Genomic DNA, 22,504 nt, shown 5'->3' on the forward strand with positions numbered 1-22,504 from the left:
TTATGCAGGGGAGAAGGGTAAAAATGGTAGCCTTCGTTAGGAAGTTGCTGCTCTTTGGTGGAAAAAATATTTGTTCATAGTGTTTTTAATAAAATTAAAATTCTTAATATCTCTTTGTAGAGAATCAGGATGACGAAAAAAAGGAAACATCAAGAAGATTTCCAGAAAGTGAAATTGAAAGTTGGGAAAAAAAAGCCCAAACTAGAGAATGCAACTGATACTACCTTCAAAACAAAGGCCATACAAATTCCTGAGCAGCTTAAAGAAGATGGAGTGCTTCCTACGCAAAATAGAAAACTTAACATAAAGGTATCCTGTGCCAATACATTCTGAAATGACAGAAAACTACTTGAAATTTATCTAGGTTTACTGCATTTTCTAGAGTTTAGGGAAAAACATATTTATTTAAAAAAAACCCCAACACTTAAAAAAACCCCAGCAGAGTATCTGAATACAGCTGCTCTGTCCTTGACAACAATCTGGCCCATGAATTTAATGTCTCACATTGCTGGACCAGCATATAACTCAAGGGAAAGCAGTGCAAAAATTAAAGTTGCACACTTGAAGTGTCTAGGATTAGTATTTGTTTTTTTGAAGTCTTGGATTGTAAATTTAAAACAGGGTTTTAAAAAGTAGACTTCCTGAGGGTGATGTTTTAAGAAAAATTTTTTCTTTGTGTGGTGGTTCTGCCTTCCTTTGCATCGTCTTACATTTGTTGCAGCTCTCTGCTTAAACTGAAGAAAGCTGCTGAGACTGAGACTTCATAGTTCTGCTCTTCAGAGCAAGTATGAGAGGGCTTATTTTTGGTCATCCCTCTGTTAAAAGTCAGTAGGGTTGTGCATAAACTTACGAATGAGGATTACCTGATAACCTGAAGGGACAAGTCATGGTATTTTGTTTTTCCTGTCATTGAATTGTGATGATTTGTTCATTGTTATGCTTTAAGCTAATGTTATATTTTTTCTGAACGTATTATGCTGCTATGAACGGCTGTACATCGTAAGTGTAGATTCTGTATTTTGAGCGTTTAAGAAAAATGTTCTGGAAATAGGTGATGAAGTTTAACGAGCTTAAAGCAATAATGATAGCAAGTACATATGTTTCTTTCCTTTTAGGATCTGCTTTCACAGATGCATCACTACAGTCCTGGGGTGAAGCATAATGCACTTCTTGGGCTCAAAGATCTCCTGTCTCAGTATCCATTTGTAATTGATGCACACCTTTCGAATATAATAAGTGAGGTGGCAGCTGTGTTTACAGACAAAGATTCTGGTGTCAGAGGAGCAGCTGTTCACCTGCTGCAGTTCTTGGCTTCAAAAATAAGAGCGGAACAGATTGCTCCATTTTTTCCTTTGGTAAGTGCCCATCTCTCCAGTGCCATGACTCACATCAGTGAGGGGATTCAGGAGGATTCACTGAAAGTCTTGGACGTTTTATTGGAAGCGTACCCAGCTCTTCTCACAGACCGCAGCAGTATATTGTTGAAGAATTTTGTAGAGCTTATTTCTCACCAGCAACTGTCTAAAAGACTCAAAAGCAGAGACAAACTTTCCTGGATGCTCTCTGTTAACCCAAATCGGAGAGTAACTTCTCAGCAGTGGAGGTTGAATGTACTTACAAGGCTCAAGAAGTTTCTCCAAGCAGTGGTCGATGGATCCAGTGAAATAGAAGATGAAGGGCTTCAAGAACAAAAGGACAGCCCTCATTCTGTGAGGAACCCCATATGTATAAGTTGGAAGGTCCATGCAAATAATCAGCAACAAATACAGCTGTTTGATAATGGTGGCTTACGACCAAAGATCAACTCATCGTTCAGACTGAGGTGAGAAAACATTAAGTAATTTGGGAATTAATGTGAGCTGTATAGTCACAATGTTAAATTGTGGTTTGTTGCTGCTGAAGACAACTATTCCATTTTTGTTGTGGTAGTGTCCCTTAAGTGTGTTTTAGGGCTTTCAGTGTAATGTGCAGTCTTACTGCAGTGGCTTGAAAATACGGAAATACTCAGCAGAAAACTGTGCTATGCATGTATCATAAACTTTCCTGTTATCAAATAAAAGCGTTATTTTATACTATTCATAATAATTTTGGAAGACCAACTCCAGCAGTTATTTTTGTTTGGAATGCGAGCTGACAACTACAGGTTGTTGCAGGATATTGAATAGAGATTGAGGAGGTAGGCAGATTTCTTTACATTAAATGTAAGCTTGTTTCTTACACTGTGATAATGAGTTTTACTGACGTTCTGTGCTTTTACCTGCAAGAGTCTATTAAGTTTAGGAGTCTATTTTCTTTGAAGATAGCTCCTTTTAAATGGACAGTATGATGGGATGTGTCTGGCTGTATGAAGTTCTGCTGAGTTTTCAATTCTAGATATTTTTAATCAGTTTGGTGGTTTTTATCTTCGCTATGGATAAAAGATATCTCATTGAAATGTGTTGATGAAGAAAGTATAGCGTACTTAGTCACAAAAAGGTTTGTGTGTTTTTTAGTCTAAATAGGTGTGAGCTGAAATTAAGGGAGAAATAACTAACCATCTTTATTTCTCTTCCTTCTCTGATTCACCCACTCCTCAAACTAGAAGGGAACCTCTGACCCCATTTTATTCTTATGTTACCTTTTAAACATTGGCATCCTCATGTATATGCACTACTATGGACTTTACATACCTGCTGGTAGCAGACCTGGAATGGACAACTCGAAAAACAAACTCTTTAGCCATAACACAGCATGTGTAATTCATAGATATCAAAGTGGTTTGAAGAGAAGCCGCAATCCTTGTTGTACTACTGGGGGAGACTGAATAAGGGGTGTGAAGCAGTTACACCAAATTCATCTAGGAGATCAGTAACATAAAAGGGTATAAACCGCACTGCTTAATCCACTGCTCTGTCCATCTCATAACTTTGAATGAAGTGCAGAAGAAGAGGTGCACTCTCTTAATACCACAGGTATTGGCCTGAATTAGCAGGTGATTTCCATCTCTATTATGGAGACACAAATGACCATTTCATTCCCACTCTCCTATGCTTCCTGTTGGTAGATAGCATATTACTTGTAGTAGACATAGGAAATTTCTGTTAAGCTAAGTGAAATGTACAGTTTATTCTCATAAAAGTGGTTGTTAACATAGTGTGTAAGTTCAGTCATGACCAAAAATATCTGCTGCAGGTAAAACTTCAGTTGGAAACAAGACCAGTGAAGCCCACTAGAGGTATGGGGAAGGGTTCAGTGCTGAGCACAGAACAGTCCTATGGACTCTGCAGTCAGGAGTGTACAATTTTGGACCACTGTGTGTCAGAAGATTCTTGTAATTTGCCCTGAATGACAGACAGTGTATGATAAACCATGCCCTGTAGTAGCTGAAGATGCATTGTGTCCAAGGTCTAAAATAAACTTTGCATCTGGTGTCACCTGAATTGGAGTCTACTTTTCTGAGGAGCTAGATTTTGGTGAAACATCGTGATCCACTTGTGGTTATAAATACTTTCAAAAAGGCGTTTGCCAGCATGAGGAGGAGCCAGAAGAGTAGAAGGAAACATTGCTAGAATCCAAGGAGAGATTGGCAAAGCAAGCTGATGGCAGCAGAACAGAAGAATGGAAAGAGAAGGGGCATCTGCAGAAGGTACTAAAATGTTCTGGTTTTGTTGCATTTGTGTAAATTTTTGGTGTATTCATTTTGCATAAAGGGCCAGCACAGCTTGTTTTATGGGATATCTGCAAAATTCTAAGAGTGGAAGTTACTGTGGTGACCTTTGTATTTGCCGCTGAAATATTTTTTAGTAATCTGAAGATGTTGAATTCTGTCTCTTCTGTTCCCAGCTGTGGCCTCTGCTGTGGCCATTACTGCAAGGACAGAAATTACTACTTATAACAGGTGCAAAACATCTGTAATGCTTCTTGAGTACTTCCGAATTCTTAGTGTGTATGGTATTGCTTAAAGAAGTCTAGGCGTAAAATAGTTAAGTTCTACCTGTAGGTGATGAGTTGACCAAACCATAAGTAACTAATTGCAGTGTGTATGTGTTCATGGCCTCATCGCTAATACTGCAAATATGCTTCAGCTTTGTTCTTTCTAAAAGTAGGCTTCCAAGCACCATTAACAGAATGATGAACTTTTTAAGTTCCTGTATTTTTTTTTTTTAATCTTGCAAGTTCATATGGTAGGGATGGCACCTCATTGATAACCTAGTGAATGCAGAAAGGAATTTTCAGAATGAGTTTGTAGGTTTAATGTGTAGTAAAAAGTGTAGATTCTGACCCTGGAATACCGGGTTATTCAGCAGTGCAAATATTAAGACTTTTTCTGTTGTGTGCTAGGTCTGTGTGTAAATTAAAGATTACAGTGAATTAGGAAATTATTAGAATATATCCTCTGCTTTATATGCTGACTGTGCTGCTTTTTGCATCAAACTCATTTCAGGTGTGGAAAGGTGGAAAGCTGTCATAGCTCAAATATGATGATACCAAAGTGCGTGGTCTCTTTTGGACTGGAAATGGTGCTGAAGAGAAATGGTGGAGCTGCTGTTTCTGCTGAGAGAGAACAAAATGAAGATGCAGAGAAAAGCGGAGAAGACTTGAGAGACCAAAGTGGAAGACAAACCATAGTGAATAAATACGTATGCGGTGTGACCCGTGCATCAGACAGAAATGGAAAATACAGTTCACATTGTGTACTGAGTGCTTCTTTGCTGCGGTTGGCAGTGCACACAAAAAAGGAGGATAGTAACCTGGCTTAGACTCTGAGCTACAAAAAACTTAACTCCCACTGGCATTTCCTGTTTTAAGCAGCAAAAAGTTGTTTCCTTATTTTCTGTTTCTTTTTTTTTGTTTGTTTTCTTTGACATCCCTTTGCTGGCTTTCTGTTGTCCTCTTACTGTCAAGTGGCAGATATGTTCCACCTTCTTTGTTTGTTTGGTCCTGCTTTATAAAAATAATGGCATTTTAAGAAAGATGACAGCTTAAGGGATGCTGTTGAGATGAGCTGCGAGATATTTGTGTGTCTTACACTGCTATGAAGATAATATGCTTTGCAGTGTTTCTGAGACCCACCTCACCACTAAATAGGGATAACAGATATGTGACAAAAAGGTTAACTCCTTAATTGACATCAGACACTCCCAGTTCTAGTGAACCTGTATTGCTAAGGATATTGCATTAATCAAACGCATGCTGGACAGATTACAGCAATACTCTGTCATCATCTGTTATCATGCTGGCAGTCAGATTTTATTTACCCCTTTTTTTGCTAACCTTGACTATTTGGAGGAGTCTTGAGAGATGAGAGCTTCTTTTGCAGGGGTACCTGAAAGCTATGCGAAGTATTCTTTCCCAAATGCTTTCAGCAGCTGGGTGGAGTATCCCTTTTGGCATGGATTTGTTCCTTCTTTTTCCATCTGTTGTTTCTAAAATACTGAAATAGTTGGGTTGGGTATGTTATACTTTTGTAGGAGTCTTCAGGTGTGTGTTGCCAACTTCACAGGTTCCATGCACTCTGTGCGCTGTTTAATGGGGAGAATTTTTTTGTGTTCCAGAGACAGATTGCTTGAATTCCAGAGCTCTACTGTAATATCAGGTATTATTTTTAGATAAGTGATTGTAGTATTACTTCAGAACTATTTCAGCCAATTACTGACATTTTAGAGTCTCAGTTGTGCATGTAGTCCTGTCATGCCATAACATTTACAGATGAAGCTAATGTTTTCAGTGAGGTTATGGTCTTGTTATCAACTGGTTTGTCCAGTGATGCTTTAGAATTCATTGAGGTTGTAACTGGAAGATGGGATTTGTCTGCTGTGACTTTAGGTGGCTGAGAGTTAAATGTTTAAGTTGGAACCATTCACCCTAAACTTTCTTAATAGTCTGCAGAAAGACACCAGTTTCCTTCAGTGTCTGTAGGAATAGAAGACACATAGAGCAATAAAAAGCCAAAGTACATTGACTGCATACCTTGGTTGCTGCAGTTAATGCTAAGCTTTATAAAATTTTAAGATGTCTGATAGTTGTAGTAGGTACTAAAGATAAAAATATTTTTTTTCTTATTACCAGTTATGTTTCTGCTTGTCCATTGTGTTTTGTGCTGGAGATCTAAATTCTCTCTCCCATCTTGCCTTCATTGAAAAAGAGCCTGAATTTGTCTTGCACTCACTTTTTCTTCCTTCGCAGATGTCTTCTCCCTGCTGCTTTTACAGTTTGTTAATACCCAAGTTGATTTTGGTTTAGTAATTTTTTTGAGATACCAATTTAAGCCAGAGAGAAATGATAGAATAAAATTTTCTCTTTTGTGCATATAATAGATGATTGCAACAGCATGAGAAATGTAGCTTCATCAAAGGATATAACTAATTGGATAATTTGGAAATGGCAAGATGATCAGACAAAAACTGCTTTACCTCTTTGATGAAATATGAAATTGAAATATTTGTAAACGTGACTTCTCTGCCTCTGTGGAAAGAAACAAACTAGTTTTTCAAATCCTATTTTGGGTGTATATGTAAGGAAAATTATTACTTGGAGAACATCACTGAAATAGAATGGAGTTTACTAGGGGTTCAGAGTACCAATTTTATGTACATTAGGAAGTTAGAATTATGGTGGGAATTCCCTGCTGTGACTTAGAAAACAAAATCCTCATGGGAAACAATGTAAAAAATTATCAGTTGAAATTATTGTTGCTTTTCTTTTTTTAAGGGCTGATGATATTTGGAAACCCTTTCAGAAGCTTCTGTGTTGCTTAAAATTAGCAGGAGGTATTAAGGGATTTCTTTCTTTAAAGAACCTTCTTTCTAAAATGCATACGTGTTGCCTGATTTTATCCTGGAGCGGGATTTGGTAATTTGTGTTGATAATCCCTTTTGAAACACAAATGAAGTCTTACAAGGGGGGAGGGAAAAGTCCTTGGTTTTCTTGCTTTCTAGGAGATGTTATTTTAATTATCTCTCTTTTTTTTTTTGTTTAATTTCATTTTCGGATCATTTTAATAATTTTACAGCTAGTTGCTCTCCAGAGCATTGTAGTTAAACATCATGTGGAACCAAAGTTATATTTCTGCAGAGTATTATTTTCCTATTAATACAAACAACCATTATGTTTATTATAGCTGGAGATGGTTATTAACTGTAATAAACCTCATGCATTTAATGATACTTTGTAGTCAGTTTCATTATTTTGCTTCAAGGTGCTTAAAACTTCTGTATTTTATTGTGCTAAGTACAGTGAATTGTTATCCACTGTTTGAAGGTGGTGTAATAATACAGATCATATTTCTTCACTTCATGGACTTTATATATAGCGACGGAGAGAGAAATACTGAAATCTAATAATTTGGTACAGAAGCACACAACCTTGCAGGGAGACTCAGGAGCGAGTTTGTTGTAGATCTAGATAGTCTGAGCTCCCTTTTTTCCTTTCCTGAAATGTCTAGTCATAAAACAAGCAAACATTTAACATACTAAAAAAGGTAATTTCTCCTGGTGTTCAGAAGGCAGGAAGGTGGTATTGCTGTAACCTGGTTCTAAAGGTGTCTTTATCTCTTTTTCTTTTTCTTTTCTTTTTTTTTTTGCTTTTGTCATTTAGGTCTCTGGCAAATGTAATGGACAGTGCAGAAAAAGGCCTGTCCTCGGCTGAAAACTTAAAAGGTTTTATTGAGATAATAATTCCATTACTGATTGAGTGCTGGATTGAAGCATCTCCTGCACTGTCAGCTCCTATTCTTGGAAACCATTTGGAATCAGAATCTCAGCAGCTTATGCAGCAAGTGCTTAGTATAATACATTTATTGTGGAAACTCACAAAGCGACACGATGAAACGTACAAAATGGTAAGGGAGAAGTGATCTGTGGCGTACTAATGAGAGTTCATTTTGTTTTGATCAGAAGCTAGTGATTTGCTGATTTAAAGCAGTAGAAATATTGTAAGAGAGAAGTAGCCTAGGTTTTGAGTAAAATTTGAGCTTGGATTTTTATAGTCTCCTACTCTAGAAAAGAATTTGTGGATCTGAGCAGTAAGTTCACCGCTAGTCTCCAGGAGTCCTTCTTGACAGACTGCAGCATAAAAGCTTTTGAAACTGAAGGTGGTATTGGAGAAGAGTAGCATTTTGTCTCCCAGATAAACTCTAGAATACAAATTTGAAGAAAGCATAAATTGGAGGTGTTTGTTCCTTGGTTTTACATGTTGAAAAATTTTGTGTTGAGGGGTGGATTGAAAAGTAACAAGCCCTAAATCCTTGGAACGGTAGGGAATAACAGTGATACGGGATCCTGTAATTGCTTGGTACAAACTGCATTGTCATGTTTGGTACTATCCCAAGACATTGAATCAACACCTCAACAGGAATTTTGGAAAAGATCCGTGAGGTTTTTTTCCCTAATTATTTTGTCTGTCTTTGATAAATGAATTGCTATTCTAACTTTTACTGTTCTTTCAAAGATGTTGCAAACTGGAGAAAGGACACTTCATTTCCATTTTGGCTATTGAGAGGAGTTGAAAGGAATGTCTTGACAGCTCTTTGTTTTACTTGGATAAAAGCATAGGACTGTAGGTCCATTTGCTAAAAAAAAAAATAAAATAAAAATCAACGTATAGAACAATTATTGGAAATAATTTTTGGAATAATTCTGTTAGACCAGAGTTACCCAACATACACAGCCTTGAGGGATGGATTCAGTGTGTCTGAACAAAACATGCTGTTCCCTTTTCACCTTCTCGAGAAGGCTTGGAAGCAGGCAGAAAGCAGGCTGTTGACCAGGTAATACCTGTGGCAACCCGCTGCCCTAGCCTTTTTCTTTAGGCCACTGCCAAACTGCTGCCCTTAGCCATAAGGTACCTGCATTTCAGGAGTGCTCTAGTGTCAAGATGTAGCTGTTTCAGGTACACGCAGTGGCATTTTGACCATAGGATGTTTGGGGAAAAAACCCAAAAAATCTGATGTCCATACAACTTCCTTGTTTTTTTCCCTCCAGAATATTGTGTTTCAGAGATGATAAACTTTTAATCTTATTTTTCCTTTATAATAGTCACCTTTATATATAAAATGTATTCAAATGGCTCAATTTGAAAATGGAAGCTTTGCTTATTAATAGCAACACATATTGTCAGTGGGCTTTGAACTGCAAGTACACTAATGATGGGGAAAGATGAAGGCAGTTTCAGAATAAATCTTAATGGAAAACTCAGGACAGTCACTGCAAGTAAATCAAGAGTTCACTCTGATTTTAAGTACCCCCAAAATTGATAGAAAAGCACTTTTAATTTACATCTGTAGCTCACTTGGTTTAATATTGCATATTCCCACGTTAATATGCGATAATATGCTGATCCAGTTTGGATTAAATATTATTACTCAACCTTGACTTGTAATTTTACTCTCTTGTTTTGTGGACCTTCAGGTTCATGCGTGGGACTTCACAGTTAGATCTGAAAGAAAATACGTATAAAAACTTGTTTTTCATTGATTCCAGTAGTGCATTTTGGATGATTGCATTCATGTATTTCACTTACTACCATGGTTTCTGTTTATCATCTGCTTTCCTTGGCAGGAACTGTGGCTTCGAATGAATTATCTTGTTGATTTCAAGCACCATTTCATGCGTCATTTTCCTTATTCTTTACAAGAAACAGCAAAGCACAAAAAGAAAGATTCATGCAAAGGGTAAGAATAAAGTCAAGGTCATGTTACAGCTTTTAATTTCGTGAGACAATGTGAATCATATGCTTTATCCAGCATTAAGTTTTTAATGTTGGAAAAGAAAACTTTATATATATTCCTCGAAGATCTGTGGAAAAGTTTTTATAGGAAGGTAGCATTGCTTTGAGTTGAGAAGTCTTTTGTGAAAGTATTGTATAGGAAGTTATCTGAATAGCCTCCAGTAGAAATTAAAACACTCTTGTAGAGAAATGAAAGTATTTTATTGAATGCTTCCTCTGGAATTTGTATTGCTGATTTGTGTCTGTCTGACTAGTTTCATGTTTTTGAATGTTTTCTTCAGCTGACTGCTGAGTTACATCAAAACATAGTTAAAACACTTTCCTTCACCACGTTGGCTCTTCTATAGTTGTGCTACAGGGCTGGACAGGAGATGGGATGCTTTGTGCTAGGCCAGAATAAAAATGTCAAAAAGGAGAAACCAGCCATAGAGATAGAATTTAGAGCTTTGGTTATTGCTGCCACTGCAAATATGAGAAATAGACATTTTGGTGGCAGAACAAAAATTTTCACGTACTCGAAGACTCTTTTAAAGCAGATACTTACTTTAAAACTTTTAACACTTTTTTAAACACTATTTTTCCCCTACAAATTCTGCCAAAGGAGTGTATATTAAAAGGCACAAAATAAGCTTTTTGACACCTCTTTTTTTTTCTTTCTCTTCCACCTTAGCAACAAGTGTTGCACGGCATCCTCAAACAGCGTAGACCATCTTTTACTGAACCTAACCTTGTGTGATATCATGGTTTCACTAGCAAGCACCTCAACACTTCAGACGGATTCTGGCTGGCTGGACATGATAAGGAAATTTGTGACAGATACTCTTCAGGACGGCAGTAAGCTGAACAGCAAGCAGGTGAACAGATTGCTTGGTGTGACTTGGAGACTAATGCTAATACAGCAAAACAAAGGTAAGAGATGAGTAGTTTCTGAAAAACAGAGTTAGGCACTGACAAAAAGTTGTGAGTTACTCTAGCATTTTCAGGTCACTTCATCTTATATCCTCAGTTGTTGCATCATAATGTATTTTATATGTAGAGGTGAATTGAATTTCGTGGTTATATCCCTGTCTGTGGCATTGAAAACTTGATTTTTAGGAATGCTGTTAGTTTCACACTGTTGATGTGCAAAGTATTAATATGTTTGTGTACCTGTTTCTGCTTTTACTTTTTAAGATATTATTATAAATGGGAAGGTAAGTTTTCTTCATAGAAAAAAAAAATGCAAAGATGTAGAGGTGCACGATGCTTTAATATTCCAGTCTCTATTTAAAATCGTCAATGTAGCTGGTAGACTTCCTTGAGTAATGTCAGGTGACCATTCTAGTTCAGTGATGACATGAAATGCCACGATGGTTCTGGTGGAAGCTGCTGTAGAATATTTCCAAAGTGTTTGATTTGAATCCTTTTCCAAGAGAGAACATGCTTCCTTATGACTTGTGGGATCACTGCAGTATTTTGGCTTGGCTTTTTCTTTCTTTCTTTCTCTTCAAGTACTACTTGGTTGTGTTTCAGATGAGATCTTAGTTGACATGTCTGTTCAGTGAGTGATGTAGGACTTATTAAAGAAAGGCATTTTTCAGTAAGCCTAAGATGGCAGGGGTCTGTTGTCTTACCAGTCTGGTAGAAGTGGATTCCATGCAGCCAAGTAGAGTTTATGGAAAATGGTTTGCCCTTAGCAGCACATTTCATTCTTAGTGTTATGTGATGAAAAGTTGTCACATGTCCCTCAAATACATTTTGGCAGGCAGTTCTGTCTCCTTCCAAATCCATTTTAATTAGGAATCTGTCTATCCCTATGTCCCTGCTGACAAAGATAATAACTAACCATTCCTGTCTGCACTACAAATCTAGCTTCCCTTTGAAGGCAAATAATAGTCCACAGGTATATCTTTGACTGAGTTAAAGCAGAAGGGTTGCTGCTCAGGAGACAAGTTTCCAAACTGTTGTTAGACTGTTAAATCAGATACTTCATGTTTTTCCTTGTAATGAAACATTGATTTTTTTTTTTTTCATTTATCTTCTAAACTTTTACCAGATAGTGGAGGATGGCTGGTGTTTTTGTAACTGAAGTAGCCATTTTAATACAATAATTCTCCTCAGGAATGCAGAAAATTACTAAGCTTAAAAAAAGTTTTAATAAATGAAATTCTGAAAGGTTAATATGCATGGATCTTATCTGCTGATCCTATAAAGTTTCAGGAATTTCACTGCAAATAGGATATCATTTAGCTCATGAATCTGTATCTATTTGTGTGGACAATTTCTCACCTCTTCAGGGTAATCCTTGTGCAGTACTAAAAGCCTGACTAGAGGTCATGTTAAAATTCATTTAGTAGATGCAGAGGAAATACAGCCTCCACGTGCTGGAGAAATGAGCTGATGGTTCAACAAGGAGAAGTGCAGACTCCTGCACTTGAGGAGGAACAAGCCCATGCACCTGTACATGGAATTTGGCTGCATTTTGGGAGGCTGTATAATGCAGACCTTTTAAGTATTACTTCATAAGGATACATTTTTAAATTGCTTCTGTTTTTAAACTTGTCCTATTCATAGGAGGCAATTCAAGAAGAAGAAACTGCTTTACTAAATGTGCCTCAGATTTATTGGAACGTGGCTGAGCGTTCTGTGCACTTAGATTATTTATATCTTCTTATATTTGTTCAGTTAACAATTATACCTCTGTGTCATTTTTGGCTAAGTAACGATCTGTTAGTCAATTAAGAATAAGCACGTGTTTGGTCCAAGGTGATTCTTAATCTGAAGGTACATAAATTGATTGAGTTGATGCTCCCGATGCAATGAAAAGAACTTAATAAATTATCATAATTGAAATACGTTCTAATAGTTGATGTATTTTTCTATTGACAATTATGTTAGATTCCACTTCTAAATAGCTCCCTGTGTTATGCTTGAATATGGTCATACCGTTTTAGGTGCTTTTTATAGTGTGGTTTGTTGTTTGGTTTTTTTTTTTTAGTGAGAATCCCTATACAATAACTGAAATATGTCCCCTGGTAAGAGTTTTGCTGATGAAGACTAGTCCCTGACTGGATCTGGAATAATTTTTAGTGTGGAACATCCTTGTTTCTGTGGGCAGAAGCAGCTCTGTTTGGTGTGGAACACGAAATTGTGTTTGTCTGTGAATACATAACTTACTAAGACTGCTCTGTACACCTGAATGGAAAGACAAAGGTTTCGCCGTCTTGGTTTATGAAGATACTTAAGTAGCAGCAATCACTTCATTATGTCTTCACGGTAGTGGTTTAATCTGATTCACAAAGAAAATACTTGCTCTGTTTCTTAGTCTGCTGTGATAGCCTCTGCACTTGCTGGCTGGTTTTAGCCAACTTTGCCATAAGAATAGAACTTTATACATTGTTTTAAGTCTGCTGATAACGCGTGGCTGATGAGAGCTTCAGAGGAGGAAAGGTTGTCGTGCAAGTTTAGCAGTTCTTTTTGTAGTGGCTTGGCAGTGGCCTTTTGAGGTACATATTTTCTGGTTCATCAGCAAATGTGATTTGAAGCCAGCTGGTTCAAAGACATGGAGAGTTGATAAGGCTTGTGTGTGGCAGAGGGAAAGGGATAATAGAGAGAGAACTGAAGGCACCGTGACACTGAGATTTGGGGGAGCACAGGTAAGGAGTAAAGAAGATTGGTATGAGGTTACTGCACTAGGGGAGAAAGATGTGGAAGACAGGTGTGAAAAGCAGGAATTTATTGGTTCTCAGCCGCCCTTCGACCTGTGCACTGCCTCGTCTTCACGAAGTTCTGAAGTTTTCACTTGCGTGCTGTCACTGTTGTTTCGTGTGGCTCTTTCACAAGCTGCACAAGCAGGTGGTGTTTTAATGGTTTAGAAGTCTATCCAGTAGTTGTTTTAAAACATTTTGGTGCTTCCCTGTAGAGTTAAAAGTAAACAGTTACAGATACTGATTATACCTCTTCTGTGTACGTGTGTATAAAATCAGAAGATCAAGAAGCACCACTTCAGATTTTTATGTATTTTCTTTACAGTGGCAACAGAACCGTTGATAAAAGCAGTATACACGCTATACCAGCAAAGGAATCTCCTCTTTCCTGTTCGTACGTTGCTTTTGAAATTTTTTAGCAGAGTTTACCAAAAAGAAGATCTGAGGACTCAAAGAATCAGGTAAAACCATTTGCATGTTCTTTTTCATTTCAACATAATGTATTTATTTCAAAAATACTGAATGACTATGTAAATGTTATAAAACTTCATTCTGAATCTGTTTTGGCACTGTGGCACTGAAGTGTGAAAGTTTAGCTTCTCTGTGAGATTGAGATGTGTATTCACTTGTCTCTTCCTTGACATTACTGCTAGTTAGATCTTAATGAAGGGACTGTGATTTAAGATTCAAGTTGAAGTATACTGCTGCAAGCTCATGGTTACTGGCTGCGTGATACTTGGTAGAGGTGTCAAGATTGTGCAGCTACAGTCATGGAGCATTTCCATCACTTCAGCCTGAGGCCATGGGCTTGTGGCTTTGTGTCTTTGGTTCTGGTAGTGCTTGTCTAGCATTTTGTACTTCCTTTATTTAAGAAAGGCATTTTTCTGTTTTTTGGGGGTGTGGCTCTAAAGAGACTAGGTTTCAGAAAATGTTCTTGTCCTTTTGAGTTCCCAGTTTCGTGCTTCTGATAGGTATCGAGCTTCCCTCAAGTTATGAGGAGATTACTCACTATATTGCTGATATAACTTAAATAACTTTTAACTACAAGATTTGTTGGAGTTGTCTCCAAGTCTTAACTTTTCCAGAAGGTATTTTACAGCCAAGTCATCTGGTTCCAGCTACATAAAATCATTAAAATGCAGATCAGGCTGCATTAATCCTATCTCGTTTGAGAATTGCAAAGGGACACAAGATCATACCCATGATACTTGTTTCTGCTGCTAGGTAAAAATCAAACCTCAGGGCCCCTAGAATTACTGGCGTCCACTACCAGAGTCAAGTTTTGGGAGAATTGTTCTCTTCTGCAACTCCTTTGCTTTGTTAAATCTGTTATTGTGGTAATGCCTGAGTACACGTGATCAGATTTGCAGCTGGAAACACTGTACTACTTAAACTACAATATGAACATTATTAAAAATATAGGGAGTTTGAGAGACAGGAAAAAGGGTAGGAAATATCCCCTTTTCCCCCTCTTTTCATCTGGGGTGAAAGAAACGTCTTTTTCATACTGATTTCCCCCAAGGCTACATAATGACTGTTTTCCATACTTACCTGGAAGTCTTGAGCATCTCATCCAGTTTCATGTGATCATCTAACTATTTAGGAAGCTTTAACTTTCCATCTTTAAACATCACAAATAGTGGTAGTTTTCTTTCTGTTCCTCTTCTACATGGAATCGTGGCATTTTTAGCAGCAGAAGAATGAAATCTCACAAATTCTTGGCAAAAAGAATTACACTTATGTCTGACAAGACATTTTAAGGCTACATAATGTTTGTGTACTGTACTGATCCATTTCTTTCTTTTAGAAGCAGGCTGGTTTTTTTTCATTTCTTCAAGATGTGGACTGCACATGTTACTCCTTTCAGTTTGATGTCATAGCTCCTTCAGTCCTCCTGGGACTGCTCTCCTCATTTTTAAAATTTATTTTCTCTCAGAAGCTTGTCAAGTGCAGTCTAAGAGGAGCAGAATTCATGTTGGAACATTATCCAAGGACATTTAAGTGAAGCTGTTTATTTTTTAGGTTATCTGATTGAAGTTAGGTAGGAGCTTTTGGCCTATTGTTACCCTTTGGAAGAGAACTTGATTGATTTATTACAAGGTTCAGAACCATTATTTTGGTCTTGATACTAGTTAACTTCATAACTCATCATTACATACATATGTGTAGTCATTGTGTGTATATATGCTTATACAGTGTGTGTGTTTATCTACTGATAGAGGCTTAAAAGGCTATTTAACCTCACAGCCTGCCTTCACCCCTGACCTACGTGAGATGCTTTAGGAAGAAGGCAGGAACTACTTTTCTGTAGTACCCTAAGCTTCCAACCATTTGAAGCCTGTACTTCCTCACTACGTAGAGTCCCTGTGTTTATTATCACTCAGTGGATGTCTTTTCTATGAGCTTTTCTGGTCATTCCTTGGACAGGTCTAAATCGAGAGGAACTTTGGCATCCTCTGGCAAGGAGTGACAAAGCTCAACAGTCTGAAGACCAACACCCTTTTATTTGTTTTGATCCTTTGTGATACCAGCACCCACATCTGTGGGAAGAGAAAGCAAATGTTTTATTTCCATCCACTATTTGCATGTCAAGTGATTTGAGACCTCTGTCAAGCCTACCTTCAACTCTGGCTGCTTCAGTTGCCTCTTCTGCAGACTGTTAAACACAATTAATCTCTCTATGCAGGGCCATTTCTTCTTATGTCATGGATACCTAGTTTCCTTAAAGTTTTTTGTGATTCTGGGATTTTGTCAGGTCTTTTGAAAATGAAGTCATTTTTATAATCATTATGCTACGCTTGTTCACACCTTCAAAGACCTACATAGAACTTCTGATTTACACTTGACAGCTTCTTTCATGTAATCAGCACTTTAGTAGAAGCTGATGAAATGGTTTTGTTTTATGAATGATACTTGATTTGATAAACCAGGATGTCATAGAAATTGTAGCCCATGAAAGACAGGATTGGTCTATAAGACTGTTTCAATTTGAGCTAAAAAGGGTAAAAAAAGCAGATCTACAATATAATGGAGGTTGTCGACTTTTAAAGCTTAGCACCAAAGACATTTCAGGGAAAGAAAAAAATCTAATTAGTGAAGTTGCCTGAAGTATGATCAAGCCAATTGAGTGGAATGGAGGAGGAGGTCTGGAAAATCAAGTCATAAATACAAATGAAAATTTGTCTTAAGTGAGGTAAGAGCTTGTCCAAGGTTTTTGCTGTTTTCTGACCAGCTTTTAGAGGGTGTTTACAGTAACTAGCACTTGGGGGAAAAAGGAATGGATAAGCAAACTGGTTTCATTCCTATTTTTCTGACAAGCCGGTTAGAAATAGTAGTTCCTAAATGTCAAGCTGAATTACTTTCTTCGTAGGATGTGAAAATAGCAAAAGCTTTTTAACCAACACACTATAGGATGAGGGAAGAAGTTGGTCTGAAATCAGGATGAACAGGAATATGTACAGTAGGACAGTACGTAGGTGACAACAACCTGAACAGAGGAAATGAGAAATAATCTGTAAGAATTGCTTTACCTGAGGCAATGGTAGAAGAGAGAAGAGTTTTATTTGTACAAAACAAAAATAGGTTCACTTAGCAACTAACAGGATTTTTTAAAATTTAAAATTCAACCAGACAATTGCAAACAATAATCCTGTGATTGATCTTCTGCCTTCTAAATGCTGCTTGTATACTGAGGTTTTGGGGGAAAAAAAACCAAGTGTAATTTTTGAGGATACTAAGGGGTAGCAGAAGATACATGGAAGTATTGTAATCTTTGAACAAGATTATTTGATACCTCATTCAATTGCCTTTATTATTAGTTACTTATGTCCAAGAAAGCCCAAATTCTAAGAGCTGCAGGGTCAACCTAAGCTTCAGATTCCTTCCACTCACGTTTGAATTGGCTGAAAGATCTCAGTTGTGCTTGCTTGAGGCCCTGGGTAGGGTCAGTAGAAAGCTAAACATTCCAGCAAAACAAATAAGATGTCATGTAAAAAGCCTCTTTAATTTTAATTTTAGCAAGAATCAGATCAGCTGAATATAATGAAATCCATGGGCCAGATACGTACACAAGGGATATACCTGAGGATGCTGAAAAAATTGTCTCACATCAAAGTGATGCCGTTGTTTGTCCTCCATGAAAAGCCATGGTAACTCCGGAGGTTCTGTATGACTGGGGAAAAAAGCGTTATTAACCCATCTTGAAAAGAATCTGGGGAATTTCAGGCTGATGAGCCTTGGCTCAGTCCCTGGAAAGTTAGAATATCTCAGTTGAAAGGGACTTGCAGTGATGATTTGGTCCAACTGCCTGAGCAGTTCAGGGCTGACCAAAAATGAAAGCATGTTGTTAAGGGCATTGTCCAAGTGTTTCTTAAACACTGAGAGATGTGGGGCATCGACCACCTCTCTAGGAAGCCTGTTCCAGTGCTTGAGCTGTGCAGCCTCTCTGTTTGGAATTAATTTCTGAACACGTAAAGGACAAGCAGGTAATCAGGAACGAGTTAGGATGTATATAAGAGCAAACCATGCATTACCAACATGGTATCTTTCTGTGATGAATGACTGGCTGCATGGACAAGGGTAGAGTCTCTGACACGATACACTTTGTTAATAAGGTTTTTTTGGTGCTGTGTTCCACAGCATTCCTGTTTCCAAAATGAGGGGTTTGAAGATAGCTAGATGGACTGAAGAGGGGGCTGAAAGATGGCCAGGATCAGAGGGTAGCAATGAATCACTTGGGTTCGGTTTGGTGTCTGGTAAGGAGTATGTGCAGCACTGATGATGAGGCCAATATTGTGCAATAGCTTTGTCGGTGACCTGGGTCACACAGCAGTACGTGCTTAGGGAGTTGTTACAGAGTGCTAAGATAGAGGAGATGGCTCGTGCTGGCTGGCAGAGCTTCAGTTTCAAGCAGCCTTGTGAAACTTGAGGTTGGCCAACAGCATAAAGTTTCAATAAGGGTATGTCCAAAATTCTGCATCTGGTGCAGAATAACCCCATGCACTGCTTCATGCTGAGCAGCGGCAAAAAAAAAAACCAAACCACAGAGGTGAGAGTTACAGTGTATGTCAAGCTGAATATAAGTCAACAGTGTATTCCCAACATGAATAAGGCAAGCCACCATGGGCTAAATTAGGAAGAACGTGGCCAGCAGCTTCAGTAAGATTTGTATCTGTCTTTCATCAGTGCTGGTGAGGCTATACCCCTCATAATGGTCTGGCTTTGGCAGGAGCAAGGTGATAGTTTGATGGAGCTATAGTGTGAATCCTAACCTTGAGGGCTCAACCAATAAATGAAGAAGTAGAGAGCTTGGCATGCATCTCTGCTTTAAAAAGCCGTGGTAGAAAGTTTCTTTCTTGACATTTCTTCCTTCCGATATTTTTTTGTGCCGTTTCCTTTCCTAATTGCTAATCCTGCAAATTCAACTGCATTATTCTTCCAGTTGTCCCTTATGCTTCCTTTCTGTTGTGTTTTCTACATTTGGGATGTGCAGCTTAGTAGATGGCTGTGTTGATTAAAGTTCAGGGGAAAATAAGTGACTGCATTAGCTCTGTATGGCTTGTAGAGAGTGTAAGGATTTGGTTTGCTCCCTAAAGCTTTTGGTGTAGTTATGAATATATAGAGGTAGCAGATCTATTAAGAAAGTTTTTAGTAGCAGCACCTTTAGGAGAGCTGTGTTTGAACTAATTTGCCTGTAAGAATTCAGGAGTAAAACTGTAAATGGGATTCAGGGATCCTTACTTTAATTAGTGCTAACTATTAAATTGCACTTTTCAAAGTAAATTTTTAATTTGGAAAGTGGTATTAAGAGCCGTACCTGAAAACCTTTAAATATAAACCTCATTAAATATAAACTGATAAAACTTAACAGTAAATGGGAATGCTGTTTTGCCAGTTCACACACATACTTTCTGGAAGAGTGGCAAGTATGCAGTGCAAAGCCTATGGATCAAGTAAATACTTCTGATGTAACCCGAGTAGCACACCACTGTGCTTATATCTTCTGTTGAAATATTCTCAGCAAGTCACAAAATTGCCGCTTACTGTAATTTATTTGTACCTGACATTAAAGCAACTTAGTCAGGACTAGAAAGAGTCAGTTTGTGGGTTCTTTAGTTTTGTTTGGTTTTGTTGGGGTTCTTTTTCCCCAACTAATTTTCCCTCTTTCTTTAGGAGTCGAAGTAAAGTTTTATCTCGTTGGTTGGCTGGCTTACCTCAGCAACTTGCTCTGCTTGGCTTGAGAAACCCTGAGCTTTCAAATCAGCTGATTGATATCATTCATTCTGCTGCTTCTCGTTCGAACAAGGAATTATTACAAAGTTTACAAGCTACTGCTGCTCGAATATACGGTAAGACTTTTAAGCTACAGCATACCAAATTTTGTCTGTCACTTGGCAGGGAAGTTGCAATACGTGGAAAAAGCTAATGTAAAATCTTGGTGTGTGAGGCAGGGGCGTTAATATATATTAACCTCTATAATAAAGGTTAAAATCATAGAATTATTTGGTTGGAAACACCCTTTAAGGTCATTGAGTCCAACCGTAACCTGTCCACTACTAAACCATGTCCCTAAGCACATCATCTACCTGTCTTTTAAATATGTCCAGGGATGATGACTCGACCACTTCTTTGGGCAGCCTGTTCCAATGCCTGATAAACCCTTTCAGGGAAGAAATTTTTCCTAATATCTAATCTAAACCTCCCCGTATGCAACTTGAGACCATTTCCTCTTGTCCTATCGCTTGTTACTTGGGAGAAAAGACTGACCCCCACCTCACTACAACCTCCTTTCAGGTAGTTGTAGAGAGCGATAAGGTTTCCCCTCAGCCTCCCTCCCCCTGGCTAAACAACCCCAGCTTCTCATAAGACTTGTGCTCTAGAGCCTGCACCAGCATCGTGTGTCATTTCCTAAAGAAGGAAAGTTTTTTGAAATCTAAAAATAATTATTTTTTTAATCTTAAAAGATTAAAATTTTCAGTTCAAGTTAGCAGGACTTTGATAGACTAGAAGCTTCAGTTTTTGCAGTATCTGCCTCTGGATATTGCTTCTGTTCCCCCCCGCCTTCAATGATTCGTTGTCCTCCCTTCCGCAAGTGCTACAGGCTCTTAACTATAAAACAGATGGTTAGGAAAGACGAGGGATTAAGCTGTGAAAATGTCGCGAAGCTCAAAATTTTGTGTTCAAAAGCGCGGGAAGGGCCCGGGTGCTAACCCCGTCCGTGTGCCGGCAGATCCGCTAGATGGCGCGCTGGTGCTGCTGCCGGCGGAGGCCCAGCGGCGGCTGGTGCAGCTGGTGTACTTCTTGCCGCGCCTGCCCGCCAGCCTGCTCTCCTGCCTCAGCCGCTGCTGCATCATGGGCAGGATGTCCTCCGAGCTGGCCGCCACCCTCATCGGGATACTGCACATGAGGTACGGCGGTGAACGGGCTTCTCGGTCTGCTGTTAAAAACAAACTGTGGCTTTTTCGTTATTTGTTCGTTAAGTGTGAACTTTCACAGAATGGTGGGGTTGAAAGGGACCTCTGAGGATCGTCCAGTCCAACCCCCCTGCTGGAGCAGGATTACTTAGATAAGATCACACAGAAACACATCCAGGCGGGTTTTGAATGTCTCTAGAGAAGGAGACTCCACAACCTTGCTGGGCAGCCTGTTCCAGTGCTCTGTCACCCTCACAGTGAAAAGTTTTTCCTTATGATTGAGTTGAACTTCCTGTGTTCCAGTTTGTGACCACTGCCCCTCATCCTGTTGCTGGGCACAACTGAGAAAAGCCTGGTCTCATCTTCCTGACACCCACCCTTTAGATATTTATGAGCATTAATGAGATTCCCCACTCAGTCTTTACACTAATCAGACCCAACTCTCTCAGCCTTTTCTCATATGGGAGATGCATACTGAACTTTGTTACTGGTTTGCACACAAAGATCAATATAGCATGCAAGAGTTGGCATCAGGAAGAAAGTTAGTGATTCCATCAAACTTTACTTATAGCCTTTTACTTTGACTCTGTCTTTACACTGACCGATTTTTCTCCAGTGCTTGATAACAAAATGATACCATTTGCCTGTAAGGCTACCTCATACTGAGCACCCTCTACCCAGAATATCATCACCGGTGGTCTTTGTTCTGCCACTGATTGCAGCCTTTTCTTGTGAACAGATTGACCTGACACTGTAGTGCAAATTAACCAACCAGTGTGTATTCTCGTGTTCTGCTTTCTTTCAAATGTTTAAAACTCACTGTTCCTAGAATTACCACACTTAAATAGTCAAATCATAGTTGCTAGGCAAGTGTCGTGTTAGAAATTATTCATGGTGTTGGTTTTGTCCTGTCTTGAAAGAGGGTAGGTTTGCCTGTGAAGTCAGGGAGAGCGGCTGCTGTTCCACTGGAGTGAGTGGAAGGCTTACTGGGATTTCACAAGGCCATTTTGCTTTGCTGCTTCTGGAAAAAATATAGTTGCTTTTCTCTGTTGCTCAATATTGTTGAACCTTGGATAAATAAACAGGAATTAAGATTATGTGAAATATGCTTGAAGCTATTTTTTTCTTAATGCCTTTTGGAACTTCAGCATTTTAATTAAAATATGGCACAGCACAGTGTACTGTCAAATGCAGACTTGTTCATATTGACATGTGAATAAGGTGACTAACACATGAAGTGATGGTGATGGAATTTATAATATTCTATGCATAATGCATTACCACTATAAAAACAAAATTCTTTCTAGTTTTAGGAAGGTGGACCTCAAAGTTTATTTCTAAAAATGAAAAATTCTCTGCCATATACTGGAAATTCAGTGGCAAACCATAATCAATTCAAAGACAGTCATTGTAAGGACTGACATCAGTAATAAGCATGAAGGTGCTTTTTTTTTTTTGTTAGATTTTACTGAATTTTCAGTGTAGATCTTTATAGTAATGGTATAACCATTTTCTGAAGATTATCAGAAAGCTGCAGGTGGGCTGTGGGCATTTGATCCTTTTGGCAGAAGATGCAGGAGGCAACTGGAGGGTGGTGGTGTTGCCAGAAGTTGGTTACATCCTGACAACAGAGGAGGAGAACTAACTTTTCATTTTTCAGAGGTGCAAAGAAAGTCTTTTGACTTTTAAGTTGTGGCATTT

The 22,504-nt window shown here is 38.4% G+C and overlaps 1 protein-coding gene across 2 annotated transcripts in view; it reads left to right on the forward strand.

Moving 5' to 3' along the window:
• The first annotated feature begins 125 nt into the window (after nt 1-125).
• Nucleotides 126-22,504, forward strand: part of TEX10 (testis expressed 10) — a 53,748-nt gene continuing 31,369 nt past the window's right edge. Inside the window, exons 1-8 of one of the 2 annotated variants that reach the window (XM_010181821.1) lie at nt 126-309; nt 1,116-1,822; nt 7,576-7,819; nt 9,537-9,649; nt 10,376-10,614; nt 13,717-13,852; nt 19,563-19,738; nt 20,620-20,797. In XM_010181821.1, the coding sequence (XP_010180123.1) occupies nt 130-309; nt 1,116-1,822; nt 7,576-7,819; nt 9,537-9,649; nt 10,376-10,614; nt 13,717-13,852; nt 19,563-19,738; nt 20,620-20,797 (1,973 nt within the window). In that variant the 5' untranslated portion in view covers nt 126-129. The remainder of the gene's footprint in view (nt 310-1,115; nt 1,823-7,575; nt 7,820-9,536; nt 9,650-10,375; nt 10,615-13,716; nt 13,853-19,562; nt 19,739-20,619; nt 20,798-22,504) is intronic. The other variant, XM_010181822.1, reaches the window with a different exon arrangement.

The sequence above is a fragment of the Mesitornis unicolor genome, unplaced genomic scaffold, assembly GCF_000695765.1.
Source record: "Mesitornis unicolor isolate BGI_N332 unplaced genomic scaffold, ASM69576v1 scaffold13283, whole genome shotgun sequence".
In the NCBI taxonomy this organism is placed as follows: Eukaryota; Metazoa; Chordata; class Aves; order Mesitornithiformes; family Mesitornithidae; genus Mesitornis; species Mesitornis unicolor.